The sequence below is a fragment of the Cydia splendana genome, chromosome 16 (assembly GCF_910591565.1).
Source record: "Cydia splendana chromosome 16, ilCydSple1.2, whole genome shotgun sequence".
Lineage (NCBI taxonomy): Eukaryota > Metazoa > Arthropoda > Insecta > Lepidoptera > Tortricidae > Cydia > Cydia splendana.
Window position 1 is genome coordinate 9,728,738 of NC_085975.1, and position 27,365 is coordinate 9,756,102.

The 27,365-nt window shown below is 37.9% G+C and overlaps 3 protein-coding genes across 4 annotated transcripts in view; 2 read left to right on the forward strand and 1 right to left on the reverse strand.

Moving 5' to 3' along the window:
• The window catches only part of LOC134798252 (tyrosine-protein kinase Src42A), an 82,788-nt gene extending 70,216 nt beyond the window's left edge, over positions 1–12,572 (forward strand). For both annotated transcript variants that reach the window (XM_063770642.1, XM_063770641.1), the window contains exons 6-8: positions 5,679–5,835; positions 7,508–7,761; positions 8,737–12,572. In XM_063770642.1, the coding sequence (XP_063626712.1) occupies positions 5,679–5,835; positions 7,508–7,716 (366 nt within the window). In that variant the 3' untranslated portion in view covers positions 7,717–7,761; positions 8,737–12,572. The remainder of the gene's footprint in view (positions 1–5,678; positions 5,836–7,507; positions 7,762–8,736) is intronic.
• Positions 12,573–13,380: 808 nt separating this feature from the next.
• On the reverse strand, positions 13,381–21,816 carry LOC134798233 (FIGNL1-interacting regulator of recombination and mitosis-like). The gene is made up of 12 exons (XM_063770606.1): positions 21,613–21,816; positions 21,404–21,544; positions 20,959–21,173; positions 20,306–20,463; positions 19,514–19,704; positions 18,949–19,094; positions 18,660–18,789; positions 17,555–17,717; positions 16,733–16,952; positions 15,599–15,923; positions 15,137–15,364; positions 13,381–14,033 (listed from the first exon to the last, which is right to left on the reverse strand). The coding sequence occupies exons 1-12, from the start codon at positions 21,676–21,678 to the stop codon at positions 13,389–13,391; spliced, it is 2,628 nt and encodes an 875-aa protein (XP_063626676.1). The 5' UTR covers positions 21,679–21,816; the 3' UTR covers positions 13,381–13,388.
• Positions 21,817–23,089: 1,273 nt separating this feature from the next.
• LOC134798234 (midasin-like) overlaps positions 23,090–27,365 on the forward strand; it is a 57,846-nt gene continuing 53,570 nt past the window's right edge. The window contains exons 1-6 of the mRNA XM_063770608.1: positions 23,090–23,274; positions 23,512–23,765; positions 24,548–24,796; positions 25,124–25,419; positions 25,698–25,900; positions 26,935–27,098. Of these exons, the coding sequence (XP_063626678.1) occupies positions 23,185–23,274; positions 23,512–23,765; positions 24,548–24,796; positions 25,124–25,419; positions 25,698–25,900; positions 26,935–27,098 (1,256 nt within the window). The 5' untranslated portion in view covers positions 23,090–23,184. The remainder of the gene's footprint in view (positions 23,275–23,511; positions 23,766–24,547; positions 24,797–25,123; positions 25,420–25,697; positions 25,901–26,934; positions 27,099–27,365) is intronic.

The window sequence follows — 27,365 nt, forward strand, 5'->3', positions numbered from 1 at the left end:
TAATATACAACATCACTAGTTCACCGAAGGAAATCTAACCTATTTAATTTATCACCTCTTGTTGAGATACCTAATGTTACCGGGTTTTATTTCTATTCTTATCAACTAGACTAGTGAATGATTTCCAATTTTCTGTTACGCTTGTCATAGTTAGGTTTGTCATGGCAAGATCTTTTTTTATTCAAAGTCTGTATATATACAATAGACACATTAGTATTCTTCGATGCCTAGCATCTACATTTAAAAGCCAGAATTACTTAGCACGTCGCGAACTATTCTCTTACAAATTTTGTTCTACGGCCGTCGATCTAAGATGCAATTAAAGGAACAAGATAACGTCTGCATTACAAGAAGATATAAAACAATACGAGTACACTTCTCATCTTGTCTCGTAACACTGACAGGAGACAAGTGTTTATTAAATATTTGGAGCTCGACACGTCAACCTGCTTACAACAATAGGTATGAAATGTAAATTAGAAATCTAACACCGCCAACCGTTTCGCAAGAACAACAATGACAGTCCGTGATATTATATTTATTTTGCAGTAGGTTTATTTATTTAGCAGTCGCGTGAAATATAGTTTTACCCCCTTATTCATAAACGTTTACTAAAGTTGACAAGCCGATAATAATCGTTTGTCCCTTTCCGACGTATTAGTATGATGGAAAGGGACAAACGATTATTATCGACTTGTCAACTTTAGTAAACGTTTATGAATAAGGGGGTTATAGTTTAATTATGGTATGAAATCTTATAAGGATATGCTCGTTACTTATTTTGTTTATTAATCTGTATTGTGAAAAAAAATTTATGATTCTACAGTTCTCTGGTTAACCTATGGTTTCGAGAGTTGATAAAAAATACATATGTATTTTAAATTGATGCTTCTTTAAGATAAATTGCGCACCAGTTAAGAGTTTTAAGATTTAAATGCCTATAGAAGGTGCAACACAGCTGAAGCAAATGCAATGTCGCATAACAAATTGTTTTTGGACCGTTTTCGATATTGCGAGTTAGCGAGTCTAATTGTTGTATAGTAAGTTCCACAAATAGGGGTCGTCCTAATACAACGCGACTACGTGATTAACGCAAGTTCACGCGAATATGAGATAATTGCATAGTCGCGTTGTAGGTGGATAACCCCCATACGCATGCAATACCTATTCTCCCTTGATAACAACTAAGAAATAAATGAATAATAAATGAACAAATATTAACTCTCATTTATAGACGGGTCTAACGCGAATTTTATTCAATTACCTTGATTTACCGACGTTTCGACGTTGAATGTGTTCAAAACGCGAAAGTTAAAAATATTATAAATGAATAAATGTCTTGTTTGCCTGGGTAGCAATGAATGTTTTAAGTTAAAGCATAATTATAACTGTGACTTGTGGCTACTTTGGCCATTGGTCATTCGGACACACACACGCACCGCCAGCGCCCATGGCTGGAAACAATCCAGCGTCCATCTGGGTCATGGCTCCATTGGTCGAATTTCACCCAAACAGCCAAACATGGGCACGGGAGGCCTTGGTGACTTTTTCTTTCGTAAATACGCCTACTTCGAAAAGCGAGACTTTAAAGATCGACCGTTAAAAAAATCTTGACATTGTAAATATCCTCTACCACTGAATACCTACATCAATGAGTTGTAATCTTAAGAGCCAACAGGAGTGGTCATTCCTCCATACAAACGTAGTCCTCGTTTTCCTCCGTGGTTTTCGAAGCTAGAGCAATGATTTTTTCAACACAGATTAATATTGTCAATATCTGTGTCGGACCGTTTTGCTTTTTTTGATATTTTTGTTTTTTAAGGCGCTAGAGCCCTTCAAAAACGGCCAAAATGGCCTAATAGATTATGCCGCAATGAGAGGCGTGGTATTCAAAACTGATATCAATTAGCCAAAAAAGCAAAACGGTCCGACACAGATAATTTCATAATCATTTAGATTTCCAAATTTGGTTACGATTGGTTAAGTTTTGGGGGAGGAAAAAGAGGACTACGAAACCTCGATTTTTGTCATTTTTACGCAGGATTTTTCGCCTCAGCTGCAGTTGTCCCTATCGCACTAATTTTAGGGGCGGAGTCAAGTTTCTAAATACGTACACAGCCAGAAAAGTGATGGGCAATAGTCGACATTTAATGTCGATAATCTAGTGATGTAAGAAGTTATCGATAAACCGTCTTGTGTGAAAATATCTAGATCCTAAGATACAAGGGGTTTTGGGTTGAGAGTAGGGAACACATTTTTGTAGTTATGATATACAATCTATTATGAACTTTTTGATTCTAATATTTCAAATTAGAAATCAAAATCAAAAATATTTTATTGCATGGTTAAAATGGGTTAACAAAATTTTTAGGTACCTAACTACCTACAGGCACGCTTCGTAATTGTCGAGCAATTTAGGGTCCTAGCTGAATTGGTTGTTCCATACTTACTCGTGCTCTATGGAATGTCCAATTTAGCTAGAACCCTAAATGGCTCAACAATCACGGAGCGTGACAGTACAAATGATTCATGTTCTGTATATCCTGCCCTACAATGGCGTTAATATTTGGTTGTCATGTCTATACTTCGTTTTTAAGCATTATTGAAAAAAAAATAGTAAATACTAATATTAACCACTAAGTACATAACTATTACAAAAAAAGCTAATAAATAATTATACGATTGCATGCTTAAAAAAGACACGTCACCTTCACTCTAATGCTAAACAAACGAAGAATAAGAACTAACAGCGATAAGACCGCCTGTTGCTACCTTTATCTACATTGTAAATCGGTTTTAGGGTTCCGTACCCAAAGGGTAAAACACGGGACCCTATTACTAAGATTCCGCTGTCCGTCCGTCCGTCTGTATCTCTGTATCTCACGAACCGTGATAGCTAGACAGTTGAAATTTTCACAGATGATTTATTTCTGTTGCCGCTATAACAACAAATACTAAAAACAGGATAAAATAAAAATTTTAGTGGGGCCTCCCATACAACAAACGTGATTTTTGACCGAAGTTAAGCAACGTCGGGCGGGGTCAGTACTTGGATGGGTGACCGTTTTTATAAATAATGGTACCTACGGAACCCTTCGTGTGCGAGTCCGACTTGCATTTCGCCGGTTTTTTTTAAATTTGTTTTTATGTTTGTGGTGTAATAAAGAATATTTTAGAGTCAGACCAAGAAAAGCCTACAGCAATTTTGATAGCACACGCAGTGCAAGTGTTATTTATATGTCATAATTTCATAGAAGCGACGTTTGAAATAATACTTGCACTGCGTGTTCTATCAAAATCGCTATAGATTTTTCTTGGCCTAACTCTACTTTAAATTACAAAGTAAGGCCTAAATTATAAAATAAGGCCCATCAATGTTTTTTTTTTTGTGTTTATTAAACTTGATATTTTGTCTATAGTATTAGCGGACATGGCCTCAAAATTTAAACCCGCTTAAGAATCGGGCCTTATTTCGTGCATTATATACAATACTACCCATTTTTGTGTAGTCATTATTTATACTATAGAAGCATTGTTTGAGTAGCCAATTATTTAAACAGTATTTTTTTAAAGGGCAACGGTGGCAATATTTTAAGGTCTGGATAATAAGATACAGATCTTAATAAGGATATCAATGTAAGTGAATGTTACCATGACTACCAAACAAACAAATGTGATAGAATTTGCCAGCTGGCATTGTAACATTCAGACAGTTACCTATGTACCTAATCTGAAATATGGATAAATTAGTAATATTTTAAACAGGAAAGTAAACCGAATTTTGGCCTTTTGCTGGACACAATCACAATAGTAATTTGTTTTACAAGAGGGCAAAGTTTATCGCCACCGGTTGATGCATTTGCAGCACCAATGGTAGAAAATGCAAGCTCATCATCAACTGCATAATCGACGTTTGATATGACTATTGAATCCGAGCTTTTTGATCATGAATCATGATAAAACAAAATTTTAGAAGGTCGCAGAATAGTGGATTTAAAATATTTATTTTCTGTGATCTCAAATATCAGGCACGATCATACAAATTGTACATTTGCTGATCTTGCCTTTGTCATTGAAAGACGTAAGGGTTTACACAGAGAATATATATTTAAGTGTAATATGTGCAAAAAAAAGGAAACGATACACTCTGAAGACCCAAAAAGAAAATGTTAGTAAATACTGCTCCTCCCCATGGTTACTTGGTTCCTTATTCAACCTACCTGAAATTAAACGAGTAGGTTAGTAAATTATATCATTTTACATTATAAAGTTAAATGTTTAGGTATCTCAATCACTTACTCACTGGTGGACATGGACGCAAAATTTTTGCCCATCTACTTATACTATCTTATAAAAAATGAAATTTTGAAAGTTAGCACGCTTAAAGTTCGTTTTTTTTTGCATTAAGGTAACAGATTTTGACATGTCTTATTAAAAATTACCATTGAAAAATAAGTCATAGCAAATATGTTAGAATTATAAATCATATTAATCATATTAATGAGCAAGAGCACCCTAAACCGGCGAGCGTGTATGAGGAATGTTATGAATGTGAAGGAAGCGAAAGTGGTATGTCAGGATCGTAGCAAGTGGAAATCCGTGGTCTCTGCCTACCCCTCCGGGAAATAGGCGTGATTGTATGTATGTATGTATGTATGTATTAATCATATACTTTTTTATATTCTTTTGCTTTCATAAGTAATATAAACTAATTTTTGAAAGCGTTTTTCAATAATTATTAATAAAAAGACACGTCATGATTGTTTACCTTCTTTCTAATGCTAAAAAATAACGAACTATAATAACCGGGCCTTATATGGTACAGAACCTTGATTTGATAGGTACATCGGATATTCTGGGCCCCTGAGTTTGTTACGTAAAGGACAAACTGGTGACATGTGGTTAGAGCTGATACTGTTAAACTAGTGGTTCTGTGCGCTAAGTATAAAAAATAAGCTTCAGCGAACTCATTAAGCCTAGAAAAAACCCTACACCCTACTGCCACTTAAGTCAGTCTTGAGTCTTTGAATCAATTTCCGTAGTAGTACTACTACTACTAAGGTACTAGGAGGTAATAAGGCCTATAGTAGGTATAATAAGGCCTACCTGAAAAATAATGTTCTTACAACAGTGTAACCGTGTTAGTTATTTGAGTAACATATATGTAAAGTGATACAATTAAAAGCTAACAGCAAACCAGTACATAAATTATATCTTATGTACTTCTTATGAATTACACTCTTATAAAGGTTTCGGCTAATTACGCTTAATTACTTGAATAAAGGTAGATGAATTGCGTGCGGTCCAATAGGTAACCACAACTCACGGAGTCCAAAACAATAAGCTGATCAGCAAAGTCAAGTAAACAAAGCCAAGTCACAGTAGTAGAAAGATTATCGAGTTCCGTAAACGTAAGCCGGGTCAAAAAATTCAATCGCAACACAGTAAGTAATAAGTGAACGCCTCGTGGCAGTAACGCACGAAAAATAACATTGCAAATTGTCGGCAATGAGGCGCGCGCGGGTGCAAGCGTACGCATCTGTGTGCGTGCATTACACACACAAATACAGTCTCTCACGCCCCGTCAGAGCGACGGGTATATTCAGCTTGAAATCTCAAAATTGACTTTTAGCTCAGCTCCCGTTTCGTCTTAACGTTATCTTATTATTGTTGAACAGGAGGATGAATACGAGGCGCGCGTAGGCGCCCGGTTCCCGATCAAGTGGACCGCGCCAGAGGCCGCCAACTACAGCAAATTCTCCATCAAGTCCGACGTGTGGTCCTTCGGTATCCTCCTCACCGAGCTCGTCACCTACGGCCGAATACCTTACCCTGGTAAGATAGCTCGAACGTCAAGTAATAGCTGTGCTGTAGTGCACCTAGGTAACATGTGCGCGTGTGCCCACCACGCTGACTATTGTCGGCGACATGTCGGCTATAGTTAGTTTTTTTAGCATTAGAAAAAAGGTAAACAATCTTGACGTGTCTTTTTAATGAAAAACACTTTTGAAAAATAAGTCACGGCAAATATGTAACAATTATGAATCATATACGATTATTTACATTCTTTTGCTTTCATATGTAATAGTTACTGATTTTAAATAAGCATTTTTCAATTAAAAGACACGACAAGATCGCGTAGTCTTTTTCTAATGCTAGAAAAACGAACTATAACAATTCGACATTTGTCAAGTACAAGGTGAAGTTCACAGATAAGTTAATCTTTTGTAAAGTCTGTGCGAAAAGAGAAGAGTCGTGGAATGTATTGGTCCCATACTCTAGTAAGGTGAAAAATGTAAAAATATCTTTGCCGTCGACTGTACAACATTCGCAAATAGCGCTCGTTATAATGTGGGCGTTCGCAACCGAAAGTGGGCACACATCTGCTTTCATACCTATACTTTAAAATTACAATGCTGCTGTTTCATAACATGATAAGATACCTAACATAATCATATGCATAAACTAGCCCGAGTCAAATATTTACCTTTAAGGCTTCGTCACACAGGCGCGTTTTCCGGGCGGGGCGTGAACGGGGCGCCCTACATATTAAACGCTCACGCCCCGCCTGGAAAACGCGCCTGTGTGACGGAACCTTTAGTTGATTATACCGCGCGATCAAATACTTTCAATTAATACCTACAGGATGAATTTTGAATTACCAGCCATACTCTGCGTAGTGAGTTTAATAAGGTCATACTGTACAACTTTTATTATGGGACCAATGCCGAAATCGCGAAAAAAAACTGGCTGCTACAATTGTTAATGGTGTGTGAAAGCAAAAACGTCTGCGAACGATGCCATTAAGCTTAGTAACATATTAATTAATTTTTATATTACTATTGATAGTCGCGAAATAATCTTAAGTAAACAGAAATAAATACAATGACTAATTGCTTAATTACCGTGTAATGTACCTTTACGGAACGATTTGATTCGCTACTTATCATATAATAGGTTATAAAGCGGTCGGCAACCTTTTAGCAGCCAAGGGCCACATAGTAGTTAAGGAAGTAGACGCGGGCCGCACTTTTGTTAATATGTGTGACTTTATCAGATATTGTTGTTTGACAATATTACATACAAAATAGCCAGGGGGGCTCGCGGGCCGCTTGTTGCCGACCGCTGGGTTATATGTATAATGCTCATGATTAACAATATGTTCTTATGATTGCGTCATGTTGCCATTTTTCATGTGGTGTAGACTGTATTTGGGATTCTCCGAAGCATCGAAACGGAGCTAAATTTTTTCAATAATGTAACGATAATTTACAAAAATGTCACTTGCGTATTAAACGTGGTCATTAAACTATAAGGTCATAAAATAATGACAACTTTACTTTCTATAGCTTGTATTTTTATGTAAAAGTACATAAAAGTACAAGCCAAAATATAAGGTCGTTCGCGAAGCGTTTGCTCGCGGGCATATCGTAGTCACTTCCCAGTATAGTTTGCAACTCATTAGCAAGATCTAGACGAACCTTAACAAATGTTGATCTGTCCACAGGCATGACGAACGCCGAAGTCCTGCACCAAGTGGAGCACGGGTACCGCATGCCGTGCCCGCAGAACTGCCCCGCGCCGCTGTACGAGATCATGCTAGAGTGCTGGCACAAGGACCCGCTCAAGCGGCCCACCTTCGAGACGCTGCAGTGGAAGCTCGAGGACTTCTTCACCATGGACAACTCCGAGTACAAGGAGGCGTCGGCCTACTGAGCCAGGCCTTCCCTGCCGCCCCACCGACACGCGCACCAGCATCATGTATGTAACGTTATTCGCTATACTACTGCTGCTGGTTAGATCTCGTGGGTCTAAGCCCTGAGGTGGCTGGGCCCCTGGCCCATTTGACCGACAGGTAGTGATCAGTGAGCCCCATTGCCCCCATTTTGATTAATTTGCCTCGGGCCCCAGTTGGTATAGTTACGACACTGGTCAAACCTACTTCTACAGCTGTATAATAGTAATATGCCAAATGTTGCACATTATATTCTTTAAAAAACTCCTCGAATGTACCATTGATATGTTAGTGTGATGTCGCAGAACATACAATGTAAAACATTGTTTTATTTGTTTTGATTAATATTAGGTAATGACAACTATTCTGTTATTATAAATATATCTAGTAAGTATACTGCAGTAAAGTTCATTATTACTAAAAATTGATAATATAATGAATCACTACCACATGGTGCATTATTTGCAATTATGAATGAGAAGTATGAGAATAGTACCTAAGTAGCACATACTTTGTTGATAATATGTGCACACGGCAGACAGTGAGCAAATAAGTGGATTCGGCACGTTGTAGAAACGTGGACCCCTATAATGCTGTACTGTATAATACGGTCCTACAATATTGTATGCCTCGAGGAATGCTAAATAATTTAACAACGTTTTTTATGTTGTATAACGTAATTGCTAGTAATATGTGTAGTTTAATTTTAATTTATAGCTAATTATGTTGCAATATAATGCGTTTAATTAAAATAAAGCTTCGTTTAACGCACGCTACTATTATATGCTCACAATATCATACGAATGTTATTATGATTAGTTTGATTAGATACTATTTATGGCTATTGGTTGAGAACGAACTTGTACATATTTCACGTCATTGACACTCATAATTTCTAAGGCTAGCAAAGTAAAAAGTATATTTCTGAGAATTGTAACATTGCATCACCACGCTTACAAGCTTCAGTTTTCACAAAGTAACACTATACATATTGCACACAGACACCGGGCCTGTACCACATGCCACCCGAGCTGCAAATGCTGCACGGCAGCACGTCGCTGCAGCACCTGCAGATACACCAGCTGCAGGCGCACCAGGCCAGCCTCGGGCACCTGCAGGCGCAGGCCGGCGCGATGCAGCAGCTGCCGCCGGCGATGCAGGGGATGCCGCTGCCCGGCCTGCCCGGGCTCGCGCTGCCCGGCCCCGGGCTGCCCGCGCGGCCGCGCCACCAGGGCTGCCACCACCACGGCGTCCGCCACAACACGCTCGCTCCCGCCTACCACGGACCCTAGCTCCACTACATGAAACTACGCAACCGAGGACGCCCGGACGACTTAGCTGATAGACATGCCACCATTTTGTGCTGCATTTGACAAATGCTCGTTTGCACCACAAAATGGCCGCCGTATCGGCTTTATCTGGTTAATCTGTCATTATGACGCTAGAATTCTGGTGTCTATTAGATTAGTCGTCTGTGCTACAGACTTACCATTATGAATCCTAGAAGATGACAATATAAAGGCCTAGTGAGGACTGTCATATACATAGTTTAGTGGTAAGCCTTATTCCAATTGAATAGAGTTCACCGCTGAACTTGCGATCGTATGGAGGTGGTAACTGTGACAGCCGGTACTCGGTTTAACCTTGGTTGAGTTTCATCGGCGTGGGGATGTAGGGTGACGCGGCCGCGCCACACCGCCTTAGCAACCGACTCGACCGCCCCATCTACATAAGTTTTTAGATTATTTTGTAACTGAAAATCTAGCACACTGCCGCGGCTGACTGGGAAACGTTTGCTCAAAGTACTTCCTTTAAAACTGTTAAACATTTTTTAGCTAATATTCTTACGCTGCAGCCGTCCTTTATTTTCTATCGACTTAAGTTAATATTCATACCGTTTATACTACTGCGGCAGTGTTCTGGAAAACATGTTATGTAACATAGACGAAATGTTAAAACGTTGTTTACCAAAAAAAAATGTTTTCAATTTTATAAGCGACGGATGTGCGGTTATGTTAAAATATTCATTACAATAATAAGGGGTAGACAGTACATATCTATACACCTGTCAATATAGATTTAAGTAAATATCATAACGCCGGGTCCAAATTTTATGAGGATCTGCTACAATGCTTACCTTACATCGTTTTCTCGCCTTAGCGTATTTTGACAGATGTATAGAGTAACAACGCAGCGACTGCGGTCGCGCAGACCCGTTCCGACAAATATACAGGTTGTTATAGCACGATTAGTCTCGAACGATCGAGAAAATGGACGAAAAGTGTTCGATGCACGGACGAGGTTTGAATCAGACGAGATTTTATTTTTGCAAGGCGAAGCGAGTTCGAGAATGGGTTTGCAATAAAATAAAACGACGACGTAGACACTTAATTACTCTTGGATCGGTAATAAGTTTAGTTAGACTTTTTACGATTTTTCCTAAATATATTTATATTTAGCTTACATAGGTTAACTTAAACAGTTTTCAGAGTTTCGAGTACACCTCGTAAGTAGTACGTTTTATATGGTTAGGCTGATAATGTTTCAAAATAATCATTTCATTTTGATTACGTTCATTCATACGATTAGGGCTTTTTTATTTAGCATTACTTTGAAAGTATCTACATACCATTTTTCGTGAGCGCCCCTACCTTGTAAGTACCTACCAATGTACCCCATTAGCAACTTCACTTGCAAGTGAATAAAAAAACTACTGCTTCTCGTGAATACTCACTGTGAATCAGTGCATTCCCGGCTTTAAGACATTTAACGGTTGTTGATTAGATTGAATGGAGTTTAGAAAGAGGCTATTTCGTGTGTAAATAACTACAAATCGGTTTCGTCTTCGCATTATATTGGAGTGAGTGGCTAGATCGGGCGTGTGTGCGTGCGTCCGGAGCGAGTACGTGTATCAACATCGCGTGTGTGTGTGTTAGGAGGAAATTTAGGCTCGGCAGGGATAAAATAAATTATCATGCGTGAAGCATGTCTTTTGTAAGGATTTATGTTTGATGAGGCGCATTAACCAATTAGGTATTTCACCTTCGTATACCATGTTTAAAGTAGTATCGATATTGGTGATAGATGCCAAATAATCCTATTAAAGAACTGAATTTTATATACATATTAATTGTTCTGAGGGTATTTAGATATTAGGATCTAATTTATGTAATTTAAATGCGATAAGCCTGTTTTATACACGATTGATTGAAATTGTAAAGCGAGTCATATTATGATTTAAAATAATCGCAATATACAAAATGCTATATCGGTAACTGAAGTATACTTCCCTTGAAATATAATAGGATTGATTCATCATGCTCAACGATATATGAACGTCTGATTTTATTACATTATTGTATCATAATATGAATCCAAAACTGATATTTTATTATTTGTGCCAAGACTTATATGTTAAGTTTAATGTTGCCACGTATGTCGATCGACTATTTTTTTTATTTGTATTCAGCTTCTTACTTTATTATAAGTAAGATGATTGGCCTAAGTAAATAAGTATTTTTGAATGTGTAGGTTTTGTATCCTAACTTATATAGATGTAACTTACAATATATGTATACTACGTATATAATGTCAACTAAGATCGACAAAATCAGGCAAAAATTCTCATTCGTTGGTACTGCACATTTTGTTAAATGTTACAGTATAAGTGTGCAATATTTATGTTGAATCCCGGTGCTTAGTGTAAATGTGTGGCGACGCGACTCATTTGCGACGAACCGTGACATCCTCAGAACATTTAACAGACGCGTAGTTGTTTATGTAAGCTTCAATTGATATTTGACGATAATTCCAATCCTAATATCACCTAAACAGTGCAATTTTCTGTACCTACACCATCCTTTCCTCTCTCATTGTTAAAATATCCTCCAAAATTTAGTTGTAGATAAGGATATCTCATATGATTCAGTACTATTTATATGATATTAGTATGTTGGTATTAAACAGTGTACTGACTCGACCATTCCAATGGGATCGCAATAGTTGATACGAACATTGTGACAAAATAGTGAGGTAATGGAGATATATCGCGGTAAAAACAATGCAACTGTCGCACAAATAACTTTTAATATTTACCTAAATAATAAGGTGCCTCAAAATGCATTTTAACGTCACAAAATATACTAATTCATAATGCACTGTGGATAAAGCACTTGTGAATAGATACGAAAATGTTTTTAAATTGATCAGTGTTCAAGGCATCTGGTTATAAAAGTAGTGCTATATCGAAATGTTTCATTTGTTTTGCCGTTTGTTAACTATAGGATTCGACACGACCCCTGATTTATTTCCATAATTTATTTGTATACTCTAAAGTTCATTTTATAGCTGTATAAATATGCTATAGGCTTAACGCTTTACCGCAATCTGTCTGTCTTATAGGCAATATAATTTATAAATTGTATTTGTATTGTATTATTAGTTAGTCAATTTTTAAGTACTATTATTTTCTTATACAATGGCGCCATCACAATTATTACAGAGAAGATCAATAAGATTCGTAGGCTAAGCTATGTGAGGATATGCGTGTTAGACTTGTTTATTAGACTATTGTAAGTAACTGTTGCCGTGTCTAAGACGTTTGTACGAGGCCTCGATCCGCGGTGGCCTGTATGGACGCGTTGGTGACTAAGAGTGAAGTCATGAAATTCGTGCGACTGATGTTAGTTGATACTGTTTGACACGTGAACTAAGGTCTTATTACCTCCGAGTATCAATTAAATATTTTAAGTTTCTCTTATGTATGGTTATGATTATTATATTATTTCACTTATTTGTATAGATTTTTTTTAACACAACAATAAATATAAATGTGGAATATGCTGTTTTATTTTTTTATTGTCATTAGTAAGGGTACTTGAGTCGCTTAACTTCAAACTCGGGTAAATCCATCTGTCAAATTATGCGATTTTGATATTAAGAAAAGGTAATAGGGTATATATTTGCTGAGGGTCGTTTGAAGTTAAGCGACACACTTGACTCCCTAGGCTAGTCGCTACCAACACTAAGCGCCACTTGCACCATCCCACCAACCCGAGGTTAACCGGTTAAACCATTAACCCAGTGTCAAATTGTACTGGTAACCATGGTAACTCCAGGTTTAACCGGTTAACCCCAGGTTAATGGGACGGAACAATTGGCGGAGATTATCAGTGGATTAAATGCCCTAGATATGAATGCAGGTCTCCTCTTCTATTGTTTCTGCCTCAGTGCATAGCAAATATAAACCTTACTTGAAAGCAATAAAGTTCCTTTTGACAGCGTATGTTCTTGTAAGCGTTCTTGGCGCTATAGGCAAAACACAACGCCTTTAAAGTTGCTATTTGAGCTGCAAATAAAAGCAGACCTCGCCATAATTATTTGCGGAACAGCGAATTTCGAAAAGCAAAACTTAATTTAACCTTTTGAACGCCACCGACGGCATTTGACGTCAACGCAAAATCGTGACAACGACGCCATAGACGGCATTTGACGTCGATCGTTTTTTGATGAAAATCTACTGAAAGACACCCCACTTTTAGGTTGGCATTATTTATTCACAAAACTAAATTTTACCCCCGTGGCGTCAGTGACACGGCAAATCGTTCAAAAGGTTAAGAATAGGTACTATAAATAAAATACAGGCATAACAGTCTCAATCAATTATATTTCTCAGTCTATCACTCACAATTCTTATTAAGGAAATCTCTTCAGTACTAAAAACATTCTCCTTTTCACTGGAAAGCAGCAACGAGTCTGCTTCTAAACGGGCTATTATCTCTCCCAATCTGCCCTCATTTGTGTATTTAGCTTTCTTGCTGGCTGGTTCGGAGTCATCTCCTCCAAACAAAGAATCGATATCGGCAAATTCAAAGTTACTACTGTTTTTCTCTCTTGACGATCCTGAACTTAGTAACTCCACGACAGGGGATTCGATACATTTATGAGCGTAAGAACTGTATACAGATGTCAAATGATTCCACTGTTCGTTATCATGACTAGTGCCTTGAAGGAACGAGCTGTAGATTTCTTGCAGAGAATCATCTAAACTAAACACTTGTGCTACCACGTATTCATAGTTTTTATGGTCTGTGTATTTTCGAATATATGTTAATAGACAATTGTGTATCACATTGTCGCTTTGTTGGATAATACTTTTAAAGGCATCTGTTGTTAGGGATTCCAGGGCATGTTTATCTTCGTTGCACGTTTGTAGCGCTAATTGACAAAGAAGATCGAGTATCACTAGGTTTAGTTCAGTATTGCCCAGTTGTGCTATATTTGCTATGACGTGAAGGATCTGAAACCAATTTTTCCTTCCCTTAAAATTAAGAAACAAAAAATAGATTTACCTAATGCTAAAGAAAGAGCACACTTGTCTTTAACCAAAAATGTTACAACTCCGTTTCATTGAAATGCTGTCAAATTAATAAAGTCAAACTAAACTGAAAATCGTAATTAGATTCCAAAAAATGTTGCCACTGCAATAATTTGTTTGTAAAATAGTAAATTCCTGTTTATAAATAAACACGCTAAGATAATTTATTTATTGGTAATTTTACTCCTACGATTTAAAAAAGTACTTTTATTTACTTACTTTAACATAAATGCAAGACGCGCTAGTAAAAAGTGGCAACATTGTCTTACTTTTTTGGAATCTAATTATGATTTTCAGTTTAGAATAATCAATGAGTCTTAAAATTACTTCTACAAGGTAATTAAGTTAACAATGTTAACATTAGCCCGTTCTTAACTAAGACGCAGAATAAATAATAGTACTAGGTACAGAAGACTCACTCTCTAACAAAACGCGTCTGTTACGATCAGCACAGATATGGTCGCTAGGTGGCGACAGCGCCACGCGCGGCTTATGGCTTTCCCCAAAATTGGGGTCGAACGGATGTACTTTTAGCTACCTGTAGCAAAGCGACGAAATCGCGGAGTGAGCCACGCCTGACTAGGACCAGGCCAGATTGACAATTGGTTTAAGTATTCCACTGTTGACTGACGAATTCACTTATCAGCCCAGTGTAAATGAGAAAGTAAAAGAGTAGCAGGAATTGATGATGATTTGATGATATGAAAGAGCAATTGAAAGTATACTTATGTACAGGATGTATCAAAAATAGTGGGGATCCGTATAAGGGCATATTCGGTATCGTACTCTGATTAATAAAAAAATTAACAAAAAAATTTTAACGCGATTTTTTTTTCTATGGGGCAGGTCGTTCAAGTCGACCAACCCTCCATACAAAGGCCAAACATTTACGAATCCCCACTATTTTTGTTACATTCTGTATACTATACCTACGAGTAAATAAGACAAATCAATTTTATGACACGCCATAATTATTGCGTAGGTTAGTGGCCTTACAAACTGAAAATTAATAATTCAATTAATACCTTAGCAAGGGCCCCATCATCTTTCTTCAGTCGTGTCATTGCTTTCGTCAAAGCTACCAGTGCTTCCAAATGCTCCAAATACCACATATGACTTGTATCCAAATAATTCCGATTCAGTACTATTCTGTTCTTTGGGCAAGACTTCAGCCACACTTTGATTACATAGTCTTCAAAGGTTTCATCTCCATCAACGAATCTGCATGTAGATGCAGCTTGCATTAGCTTACTCTGAAAGGTATACAAATATAAACCTTACAAGTAAGACATTAGGTCTAAAATAGAAACCTCAACTAAAAACCCTTCCTTGCTCCAGCGCAATATCAGATCAAAGACAATTAAAAATCAATTCTAAGATTAAAATTGCCAGATCTGTGTTTGCCTGGCAAATTTAGGCCCTTACGAGTTGAGAGGTTTTTACTAGTTTACAAATAATCCTTAACTCAAATTAAAATAAATTCTTACCATTTGCCTTATCTCATTTTCACTCTGTATATTTGACGAAAGAAAGTCCTCAAATTTCGTAAGTAACTCATTAATAATATCTTCAACGGCTTTCTCCTGAACTTCTGAAGGCATGTTTTTAATTTGCAAAGGTGTCCATAGAGCTAAATTATAATTGTCGTACAGCTTTATTTTATCTCTGGTCTCCATTAGCTCAAACAGTCTGGCTATAGTGTAGGTCAAATGTACTTTTTGAGGCGAGTCGTAGAATAAGCGATTGTTTTCCAATGTTTTATAAGTTTTGCAGAGGAAGATCATTTGCGTTAGTAACAATTCACGATTGTTTCTGAAATAATAATATAAACTTTTTCTTACTTATAAATCTTTTTACTGAAGTAATGACGCTTACGACAAGGATTTTCGTACACTGACAGGGGGGTGTCACTACGCAGTTTAGGTACATTTGGCCGGCGCGCCGCTCGGAGCGGCAGGCGTATGGCAGTGGGCGCCGCTCGACCGCACGATAGTCGTGTCACGTGGCGCTCGCGCAAAGAAGATTCACGGTTCGTGCGCGGTTATAAGTTTCAATTTTGTTGCAGGCGGCGAGTATAGGTATAATTTTATACCTAAATCTGACTTTTGTGAAGGAGTGAATTTTCTGTACGGTAGTACTATTAGTTATTCTGTGACACTGACCCGCCTTTTGGTGTCTCTGTTGCACGCGCACAATTTTATCCTCCTAAGGCCCAAGGTCCTACCTATAGTACTTATTCAGTTCGATGAAATTTAAATCATATTCAATTGGAACAGTCGCATTTCTTTTGTTTCGTTCAATTTTCAAACAAAACCAAAATCAACTCTATTCCCTGCACAAAAGGTTCAAATTTCAGTGGGAAATTCTGGATTTTTCATTTGTATGATGCCGGCTGTGCGAGCGTGATAGCAATATAATTATGCGCGTGCAATAGAGATAGCAACAGGCGGGTCAATTTACGAAATTACTTGTATTTTTCTTTTCCCAAAATTAAAGATCCAGTAGTTTCGGAGATAAAGGGGGGGAATGGTCGGACAAACAGACGCACGTGTGATCCTTTAAGGGTTCCGTTTTTTCATTTTGAGGTACGGAACCCTAAAAAAGTATAATCAGTTTCTCACCTCGCCAACGCAACCCACAAGTCAGAAGCAAACAAGGCGCTCCAACAAGCAGTACCCAACAGGGCCTCATACATCAGTCGCTCGAGCGCGGTATATTGCTCGCAACTCAATGTCGAAGCTAAAGCGATGGTGTGAATGAGTATGTGTTCGTACAGACCGTACGATCGGCTGGCGTGCTTGGTATTTGTGAATTTGAGGCCTTTGTTGAACCAGATATGACCTGAAAATAATATATCTTCAGAGTCGTCAAGCTATAGACCTCGCGCTTAAATGAGTCCTCGCCTGCGCGGTACGGGGGCGCCGACGGGCGGACGACGTGCGGGGGCGGGGAGGGTGCGGGGCGGGGACGTGCGGGGGCGGGGAGGGTGCGGGGCGGGGACGTGCGGGGGCGGGGAGGGTGCGGGGCGGGGACGTGCGGGGGCGGGGAGGGTGCGGGGCGGGGACGTGCGGGGGCGGGGAGGGTGCGGGGCGGGGACGTGCGGGGGCGGGGAGGGTGCGGGGCGGGGACGTGCGGGGGCGGGGAGGGTGCGGGGCGGGGACGTGCGGGGGCGGGGAGGGTGCGGGGCGGGGACGTGCGGGGGCGGGGAGGGTGCGGGGCGGGGACGTGCGGGGGCGGGGAGGGTGCGGGGCGGGGACGTGCGGGGGCGGGGAGGGTGCGCGGCGAGCGCGGCGGCGTGTCGTGCGCCCGTCGGCGCCCCCGTACCGCGCAGGCGAGGACTCATTTAAACGCGAGGTCTTTAGGTTTTGCAGCAACAAAATATGGCCACGCCATTAGGGTCAATTTTTTTTATAGGAATTTGACTTTTATGATAAATAACTTACATTTCGGTAGTACATTACATAAGCAACGAATGACATCCCGTTTGAAATCATTTGCTGCATTATTTTTATCCAGGGCTCTTGCCATTGCAGAAGTTAGTAAAATGATATAGCCAATCATTCCGTCTTTCTTCCTCAGTGTTTCGGTGTTTAAATGCAAACAGTACTGAAATAGAAAAGCAAATAAAAATTAATAAACACTGTTTTTCCACCTGCCATGATAAGAGAATTGAGTAAGAGGTATCTAGGCATCTAACCTCAATTAAAATTGACCCTATGGATTGGTATTTCCCGACTGTAAAAAATATAGTAATGTCAGCGGGTTAATCCTAAATTACTCCGTCCGCATATCGACTGATGTTTTGCGTATGATCAATAAAAATAGGTCTAATTTGGCAGAATTTGGCGCTTAATTGCGCTTGCCATGGGTCAATATTTGCCAGAGCTCCTGGGTTTAGGAATTAGGAAGTCTATGTGTGTTGAATCTGATTTTATATTATGTCACAGTAGGCGCTCGGTAATCCGGCACTGGACAATTTTCCCCCATGTCGGATTAATGGAAGTGCCGGATTATGAATTTGTATGAAAACAAAAGTTTTATAGGTACCTACTTATAGAAAATATAGTTTAATCACTAATGGCAACATGTTGGGTCTCATTATCATTATGTTCAATATGTAAAACTTTTTTGGTTGCGGAAGAGGAAGATGATGCTTTATCGAAAAAAATATTTATTTTAGATTGCTTCTTGCTATTATATTTTGTTCATAATATTGCCTCTTCACTTCCTCAAAGTCAGTAAAATGTCATCTAAAGCATTGTTTCCCACTGCCTAAGAGCGGACTGTCGAGCGGGAGCGAAAACACACAAACAAAGCCACCGCTCTGTAATCCGGCGTTCGGCTGTTACGGCCGGTCTACAGAGCGGGCCATCGAAGACGAAAACTGCCGGATTACGGAGCACCTACTGTATATGGTTCAATAATGCAATATGGTTCAATTGAAGCATACTGAGATATGGCAGAAAAACAGAAAACATAATCAAAGAATCTCATTTGCTTCATAATGGAACCCTCAAAAAAAGGAAGATAATAAGGAAAATGGCTTACTTCTGAGAACACGTCGTCACATATGAGCTGCGCTAACAGGAGATCACACGGATTTTGTATTAGAATAGTTATTTGATTTATGAATTGAGGCGATTTCCTGTTCACCAGTTCCAAGTAAGGACCATTGTGCCTGAAAATTTAAACAACATAAAGGCACTATCACACTGATGCTGGTTGACATGCCACTTCGGTGTGTGAGCGAGACCGCGCATGGGTATAGCGATGTTCCACTCGCACATCGCCTATTATATTACACATTTCATACAATATGCTTAACAAACAAACTCACTTGTAAATAAAAACAAATAATTCCATTATGCTGGTGTAATTTCTTCCTGAAGCCGATTTGAATATGCCACAAAGTTTCAGGATGATTTTAATTGTGAAACTTGCTATTTTCAATGACCTTAGGACTATTTTATCTTCAATATTTGGCTGTAAACATACAAATAAATTGAATTAACTTACATATGGACAACCTCTAAGGAATTTTGAACTACATGAGCTATGGATGTACAGAGGGAAAGTTTTCTTTGCTACAAAGATTGAGCATTTAAAGCTACTGAATTACATATCCATTTAAAAAAAAACCGGCCAAATGCGAGTCGGATTCGCGTTCCAAGGGTTCTGTACATTAAGTCCGACTCACGCTTGACTGCACATTTCTAATAGGTTTTCCTGTCATCTATAGGTAGAGAACTATTGTGTGTATTTTTTTCACAATTTTAGACCCAGTAGTTTCGGAGATCGGTCGGACAGACAGACAGACGCACGAGTGATCCTAAAAGGGTTCCGTTTTTTACTTTTGAAGTACGGAACCCTAAAAATGTATATGTGAACAGCTGAGAACAGACCTGTAAGGCAGTAGTGATGTTATTCATTGTCATGGCACAGAGAATTTTCGTACAGTCTTGAAAGATAATTTTATCGCTCAGGAAATTGGAATATTTCTCACAGATGGCAGTGTAAGCCTTCCATTGCTCTGCCATTGTCTTCACATCTAGGGTTTGCACTATTTCACCAATAGCCAGATTGATGTCCAATGCTGGAAAAGTACATACAAAATATTTATACAATACCTAGTTATATTTTATTAACATAAAATTATGCCATTACCAATTTATTTGTGTAAATAAACTTGATTTAAGATGAAAAAATTGTTCTGCATTTTTTTATTTTTGTAAATTTGGAAAAGTGGTCCAAATTCAATGAAATAAAAGTACATATATCCTTTGCCCTTTTGACCTTCTGGTGTGGAACTGTGGAATAGGTAAAACATCAAAATTATTTCATTATTAGTCTGGATGGGAGGGTACTTCCGTAAAACAGGAAGAAAAGTTTACTTTTCACCCCAAAGTACAGCAATTTTAACCTCCTAAGTCCCTGCATACAATTTTTTGTACATATTCCAAAATCTATTTTGAACTTTTATTGTGTAACTAAGGGTTCCAATTTCCAATTTCAAAAACAAAACAATTGCTTCTGGGTCTCAGGAGGATAAAGGTGGCCTAAAAAGGTATGGTGATGATGACACTAATGCCCTGTTATTTCTCATTAGGGACTTAGGGAGGAGGCTGAAGGGGTATTTGCTTAGCACAACCCTGCAATGATAACCAGGGTTAGAAGAATTATACAAGAGCCTTTACCTTTCATAAGTATATCCTGCTCTTCTTTTTCTGTCAGATCAAAGATGAAGTGTTTCTCCATCACCATCAAGTAGGTCAGTTGCAGTTCATGGCAAGTCCGGAACAAGTCTTTCAACTGCTTCTCAACATGTTTCAAGTGTTTGCCGTAAAGTGTTTCACTGTAAATATTAAAACAAGTATTATAAAAGGATCATCTTATACTTACAAAGCATTATAATTTTAAAATCATATGTGGAGAAATAAGGATTAAGTTATGTATTGGAGATAGGGTGGGAGGAAATTCAAACTGCCCAGGACCAGAGCCAGTAGATATGATTTAAGCCTACAACCCAACAGTGGGTAATAAATAGAATGAAAAGAAAGATGAAATGATTTGACCTATTCTTCACTCTATGTATTAAGTAGAAATGCTAATCAGAATCGGTCAAATGTGAAAATTTACAGAATGTTACATAAATGCTATTATTTCGATAACAACAACATGTACAATAAAGTGTTTACATACATACAACAATATGTACATAATAATGACTATAATATTCTGAAACTTATGCCAGAGAACAAAACTAACTCAATAATTATAAACAACTAAAACAACTAGAGACTAGCTTCACTAGCTAATATTTTGGTAATAGTTATAATAAGTAACTTACCTATCTTTACAATGGTTAAAAACCACCATAACTATATTTCCAGTCATGACCGGAAAAGTGCTCATTGTGTGACAAGACAGGGACACAGACTCCATAATTGTCTTGATAAAGTTTGACAACATTTGCAGCATGCATACTGCATGTTCCATGTAGTCTATCAAGGTCCTGTATTGGACTTCAGTGTCCACTAGAAGGCCAATTATGATGTCCATACTCTGGAAGTGCATAGTATTTTGACATACTTACTTAATAAAACAACAGCCAAATTTGAATATCACAATACTGCCCTGCTAAGCCAAAGAGCTCTATCTCAAAAGAAAATTCATTGCTAACTTATACTTTAGTTTCTATTACTGAGAATTCCATTTTCAAAACATTTGTTTTTGAGATAGCACTATTCGGCTTAGGAGGGCGGAATAGTACTCTTTAATGACGACAGTATTACCTGGGAAATGCAAGTGTTGCAGTCCTCCAGTAGGGAACTGAAATGCGCAGACAACGAGGTTTTTGGAATTCCATTCCGAAGATACTCATCAAGTGAATCCTTGGTTTTTTTCAGAAGAGTATCATACGGCACCGACTCCATCTGAGAGTTTAGTCGCGGAAATTGGTAGTTTAATTGAGATTTTATGATAATTCTAATAAAAAGGATACATTTTGAAGACTGTTACACGAGTCCATGCTATTTGAGAGTAAATCAGAGCTCTGAGAATCATCCATAATGTATATTGTTTGCTTTCATACTACATGTCACACGATAAGGTATATTTGTTACAATTATATCTAAAATTGTAGTTATTATAGTTATTGATGAAAGAAAATAAAAACTAACGACCCGCCAAAATTTCAGCTGTAAAAATGAATGACAAACATATGACAAATGAGTATAAATATGACATTGACATATCAAGTGAGCGTTCCGAAACGGAAAAAATCGGGCAAGTGCGAGTCGGACTCGCGCACGAAGGGTTCCGTACCATATAAAAAAAAAAACAAAAAAAAACAAAAAAAAAACGGTCACCCATCCAAGTCAGTACTTGAATACATCAAACTAGTTTTTATGTTGCTGGATTCGTCGATCTATGAGCTCAAAACAAAAACGGCCGTTTTAACTTTGGACGCGTAGATTGACGAATCCAGTGACATAAAAACTAGTTTGATGTATTCAAAAGGTACTTAAATACACAATATTAGTAGCGGCCCCCTTTTTTAAATATCTGTCATTAAATTTAAATAATCACGATTATTTATCAGTGGCGCTGGTATGCTCGTTGATGGGCTCTTAAAAACCTGACCCCAACAAAAAAGAAAAAATTACAAAAAGAAATTCCCTCTCCGGGATTCCAACCCAGGACCATTAGCTTCCTAAACTGGATTACTGCCAATACCCGCTAGGCTAAACGGGTTGTCAATTCTAATTACAATGGTATCCTACCAGAGCGCTAGTAGTATAAACGAACTTTTGAAAGGGACATTTTTTTGTATGGAGTTATCGTTCAATCTTCTCCTAGTGAGTATTATATTCTTTGGTCTATACTTTTTACACTGTGCTTGATCTATTAAATGCTCTTAGATGCAAAGAGAAATAATCACTTGGATCTATGGAGCCTTAGAGGATATAACCACGGAGACGCCATGTCTAAAATTTTCGGTACAAAATAGTCTGCCGTTTTTTGCGGGGGAGGGGCACATCAAATGTATAGGTACGTCATGTCAGATAAACGTCAGTCCATACATATGGTTGACATGTGGTTGACCATTGGCCGCCTATTTTCGACAGAGGGGAACGCCTGTTAATGGCGGCTCCATAACAATGTAATTAACAAATTACTCCGAGTATGGAGCCCTTGAAACAATTGATTCTGAACATACCCTTTATCCCTGTCCGAACCATGCTTTAGTCATGATCAAGCATGTACAATGCAGGAATTTTATCCTATAAATGATTACTAAAGAATATATACATTGCTCACATATTTAGTAAAACAAAACGTAAAAAACACTATTATTTCAAAAGTAATACTTGTGTCCCATTAAAATACGACTTATTACAAAGATTGTAAGATTAGTGTATTTTGGACTAATGTAATATTGCATTGCATTATACATGTCTAAAATGTCACTGTCAGTGTCAATAACAAAAACATGTGGAGGTCCGGCGCGGACGATCGCGCACGTTTTTGTTGAAAAGTTTTGTGATATATCCCTGTTCATGAACTGTTAAATATGTATAAGAATATATCAGTGGCCTTAAAGGCGCTGGGATTGGAAACCACCAATTCAGAATTAAACAAAGCTATTCACAATAATGTTGCGGTAAGTATTGAAACATTTTCATATTTCTGTGATTGAAACCAAACTAGTGTTTTAATCTTAAACTTTTGTCTTATGGTAGAATATATTCTAAGTGCAAGATCATTTTTTTGGTAAGCTGTCGGGGCTAGTTTTGTGTGATTTTGGAAAATCCTAGTTCTTCTATACAAAACATTATAGCCACGCTAAGCAGCTTGTGTTAATATCATCAGTATAACAAATAATCTTTTAACATTTCAGCCATTATTGGATAAACCAAATGGTCTTCAAGAGGCTATCAAAGTATTATCTGAGTATGTCCTCAGGTTTGAGGATGCACACTTATTCAGAAAATACTTGTCGAACATTCTTTTGGCATTAGTATCAACTAAGATTCCTCTAAAACCTGTGTTCGCAAGCTCGAACTATGGCACTTGCACAGACGCTGAGAAGAGCTATCATCTGGAATATTGTATCGCTTTGTCACTGCTGAGTGAACATCCTGATGTCTTACAGTAAGTAGCATTCTATATACATGACAGTACAGTACAGTAAAACCTCAATTATCTGAACTAATTCGGATCAAGACTAGTTCAGCTAATCAAAAGTCAGCATTTGGGTAATTGAGGGTTCAAATAATTGAGGTTCAACTGAATATAAATGTCAATTACTCGTAAGATTAGGTATAACTACTTTGCATTGTTAATACAATCCTATAGTTTAATTTAACATAGCTTCTACTCTATGCCATTTTACACTAGGCCTTGATATGTGTTTTCATATACATGTCTCTCCAGTTTAATTTACTTACCAACCATATGTTATTGCCTGTTTCCTTCATCATCATTAGCTTGCCCTTGTCCCATTCATTTGGGCTCGGCACAGCATGCCTTTTTCCTCCATACCTCTCTCTCTCACCTGTCCGTCATCTCATCATTCACTTGCATTCGTTTCATATCATCTCTCACACAGTCTATGGACTGTCACCTTTTCCTCGGTTTTACTCTCCTGTTAATATAATGATACCTTTCTCGTCACATGACTTTTATTTCTCCTCATCACATGCCCGTACCATGCTAGGCGATTTGCTTGCTTGTTTCTTTCTGATACATATTTAGTTGGTTGATAATTAAACATTTGTATCTTGATGACAATGGCATAAAATATATAATTTCTTTAACTTAAATGTTTCATCCAAGAAACATTGCTGTATGTTACAAAATGTTTTTTATTGTATGTAATGTAAATAATTAAGTATTTTGAAATCATTTATACACATTGGTATTTTTGTCCTCAGATATGCCCTCAAATACTTTGAAATTAATCCAGCAGCACCATTTGAAGTGTTCATCCACCATGAAGACTCCTACAATGTGGCTCCCAAGAAGAGGAGGCTGCTGGACTTTAGACAAAAGATTACGGACTATCACATAGTCCAATGCTGCTATAATTTGCTGCACAAACTACCAAATGAGTTTGCTGCTAAATGGGACTGGACAATTTTTGTAACAAATTTCAGCTGCCATGAGGATGATGAGATAAGATGGTGAGATTTATGATTAATTCTCTTATCCATTTAAGTTCCCATGATCAGAACTCAATAAAACCATTATTATTTTATCAAACAGATTTTTAGGCATTTCTAAGTTAGCTCAGTATAATTTTCTCATGAATATTTAAATATTTTAACATTACTTACTGATTATGTTAATTGGACATTCAATATAAAATATTGTTTGTACAAGTCACAATAGTGTCAGTAGTTATAATTTTATAAATTAAAAGACTAAATTGAAGACTTAAAGTGTTCAACCTTTTCTTGTCATTATTGGGTTTATCTTCTGACTGCTTTGAATTTATATTTTTCTTACAGGATGGTAAAAGAATGCATGGTCATTCTGATGAACATGACTGAACACCAATCAAAGTTGCTCTCTACAAGCCTAAACACAACTACCCAAGACACCAAACAGGCATGCAACATGCAAAACATAGATTTACCAACCATAGAGGACATTGTTAATGCTGACCTGAAAGACTGCAGCGTGGTGAACATTGATGGGATCATGCTTCCATTATTTGATAAGAGTAATTTGCTGAGTAGTAACTTGGTGCCTGTCAAATCCACAGTGAATAATTTGAGAAGTTTAGCATTGGCTGTTGCATCAGGTACTTATTTGCTTATTTCTAAAATTAATCCAGAATGTACAAATTTTACACTTTGTATGAATTGTTATTCCTAATTTTTTCGTGCATAACAAAGATTTGAATTGAGTCAAAATAGTAGTGCAGTATTATGCCCCAACAAATGGAACTACTCAATAAAAGCAACAAGTTTTTTATTTATTCATTTGTGTTTCAGCAGTGTAACACATTATTTAATAAATTATTAACTATCCTGATGAAATTTAATATCCTTTTAGATTTAAACTTTCCTTTTTGCACAGGTAAAGCCGTTTCTCTTCTGGGCCCGGTGGGATCAGGCAAGACATGCTTAGTGGAGCATCTAGCAGCCATAACTGGTCGGAAAGGGATTGCTTTCAAGAAAGTGCAGTTAGGAGATCAGACAGACTCTAGGATGTTGCTGGGTTCACACCACTGTACTGATGTACCAGGAGAATTCGTTTGGAGACCAGGTGTTTTGACTGAGGTAGGTAGTAGGTACATAGTTTTTTTTTTCATGATTCTTGGAAAAATGTATGTGTAGATATTTAGGTTTATTACTAACATTCACAGATTCCAAATTAAGTCAAGATGTAAATAATCTTTACTTTCCTCCATTGTATACTCGAACACATATATGTAAAAAGCGTACACACCTTGATTCACACATATGTACTTACGCACTGCAATAATTTGACCTTTAGCTTTCATTGTTATTCTTTATACCCACCAACCTAAGTCTTTTCAATTAAAATTGACTAATTTCCTTTTTAATGACGAAAACAAACATCCACTTAAAACGTTTCGTAATCAGCCTAAAAGTAGGTACTTGATGACTACTCAGTTAGGGTATAAAATCGAAAGCCTTCCATCCACCACCTATCATACATACCATTCTACAATCAGCAGCAGAAATTGCTAAGTGGGCGAGGTGTTCAAAATTACCTTGACACACTCTTATTCTCAACAATAAAGTCGCGTCAAGATCATTTTGAACACCTCGCCCGCTTTGCAACTTCTGCTGCTGACTGTACCATCTGTCCATATTTTCTCAAGGTTGCAAAGAACTATACCGTCAAAACGGGTACCTGGGGACAGGAGGGGTAACATTAGACAAAGGAAATATTCCCCAATAATATGGCTGACAGCAGTGTACTTTTTACAATCTTTGAGTCTGAATTTACCAGTCCTAGGGGCAAATTTTCAACTTGCTAGATTAGTTGGGTTATTCCCACTAGTTACCACCAAGTTGTTACCAGTAATAAAAAATCCCAGTAACCACTGGTAAAAGGTAGGATTTTTTTCCCAGTAGTTACCACCAAAATATTGTTAGAGTTCAATACTAATAAAAACAGTATAAATACGTACGTACAGGTTGTTTTTTTATAGTCACCTGCAATAATTTACGGGGTGAATATGTAGGTCATACTAAACAATTTTTATTGTGGAACCAAAACCGAAATCGCAAAAAAAATTGACTGCAGCTCACAGTGGGTTTCCTTAATCATATGTAAATTTCAGGCTGTGCAAAATGGCCACTGGTTGCTGCTGGAAGACATCGACAGCGCCGCCCTAGACGTGGCGTCGACTTTGAGCTCCCTGCTAGAGAGAAATGCACTCTGTGTCCCAGGCTATAGGGACTCTTTACCAGTCACACCAGGATTTCAGCTTTTTGTGACACAAAGGTATGTTGTCGTCTAATAAAAAAAATCTTAGGTTTATCCCATACAACCATTTCCAGTCGCCGTTACGACGCGGTGTTGACACATCTTGTGTCGACACCGTCTGTTTCGGTCACAATTCCAGTCGCAGAGTCGTCGCCGTGTCGACACAGTTACCAGAAATGGGGAAGGGTCGACACATGACACAAAGTGACATAAAGTGTGGTCGCCGTGTGCACACATTGTTTCGAGTTTGCGACTACTTTATGCCAAAATCATTCGTTCATTCGT

Bases quoted from the DNA above. Each gene is read 5' to 3' on its own strand.
- LOC134798233 (XM_063770606.1), bottom strand. From the start codon at position 21,678: ATGGATGATTCTCAGAGCTCTGATTTACTCTCAAATAGCATGGACTCG. The intron at 19,095-19,513 runs GTCTGTTCTCAG...GTATGTTTACAG, and splicing joins ACATCACTACTGCCTTACAG to CCAAATATTGAAGATAAAAT. The intron at 14,034-15,136 runs GTATTAATTGAA...AATTGGTTTCAG, and splicing joins ATGATGGGGCCCTTGCTAAG to ATCCTTCACGTCATAGCAAA.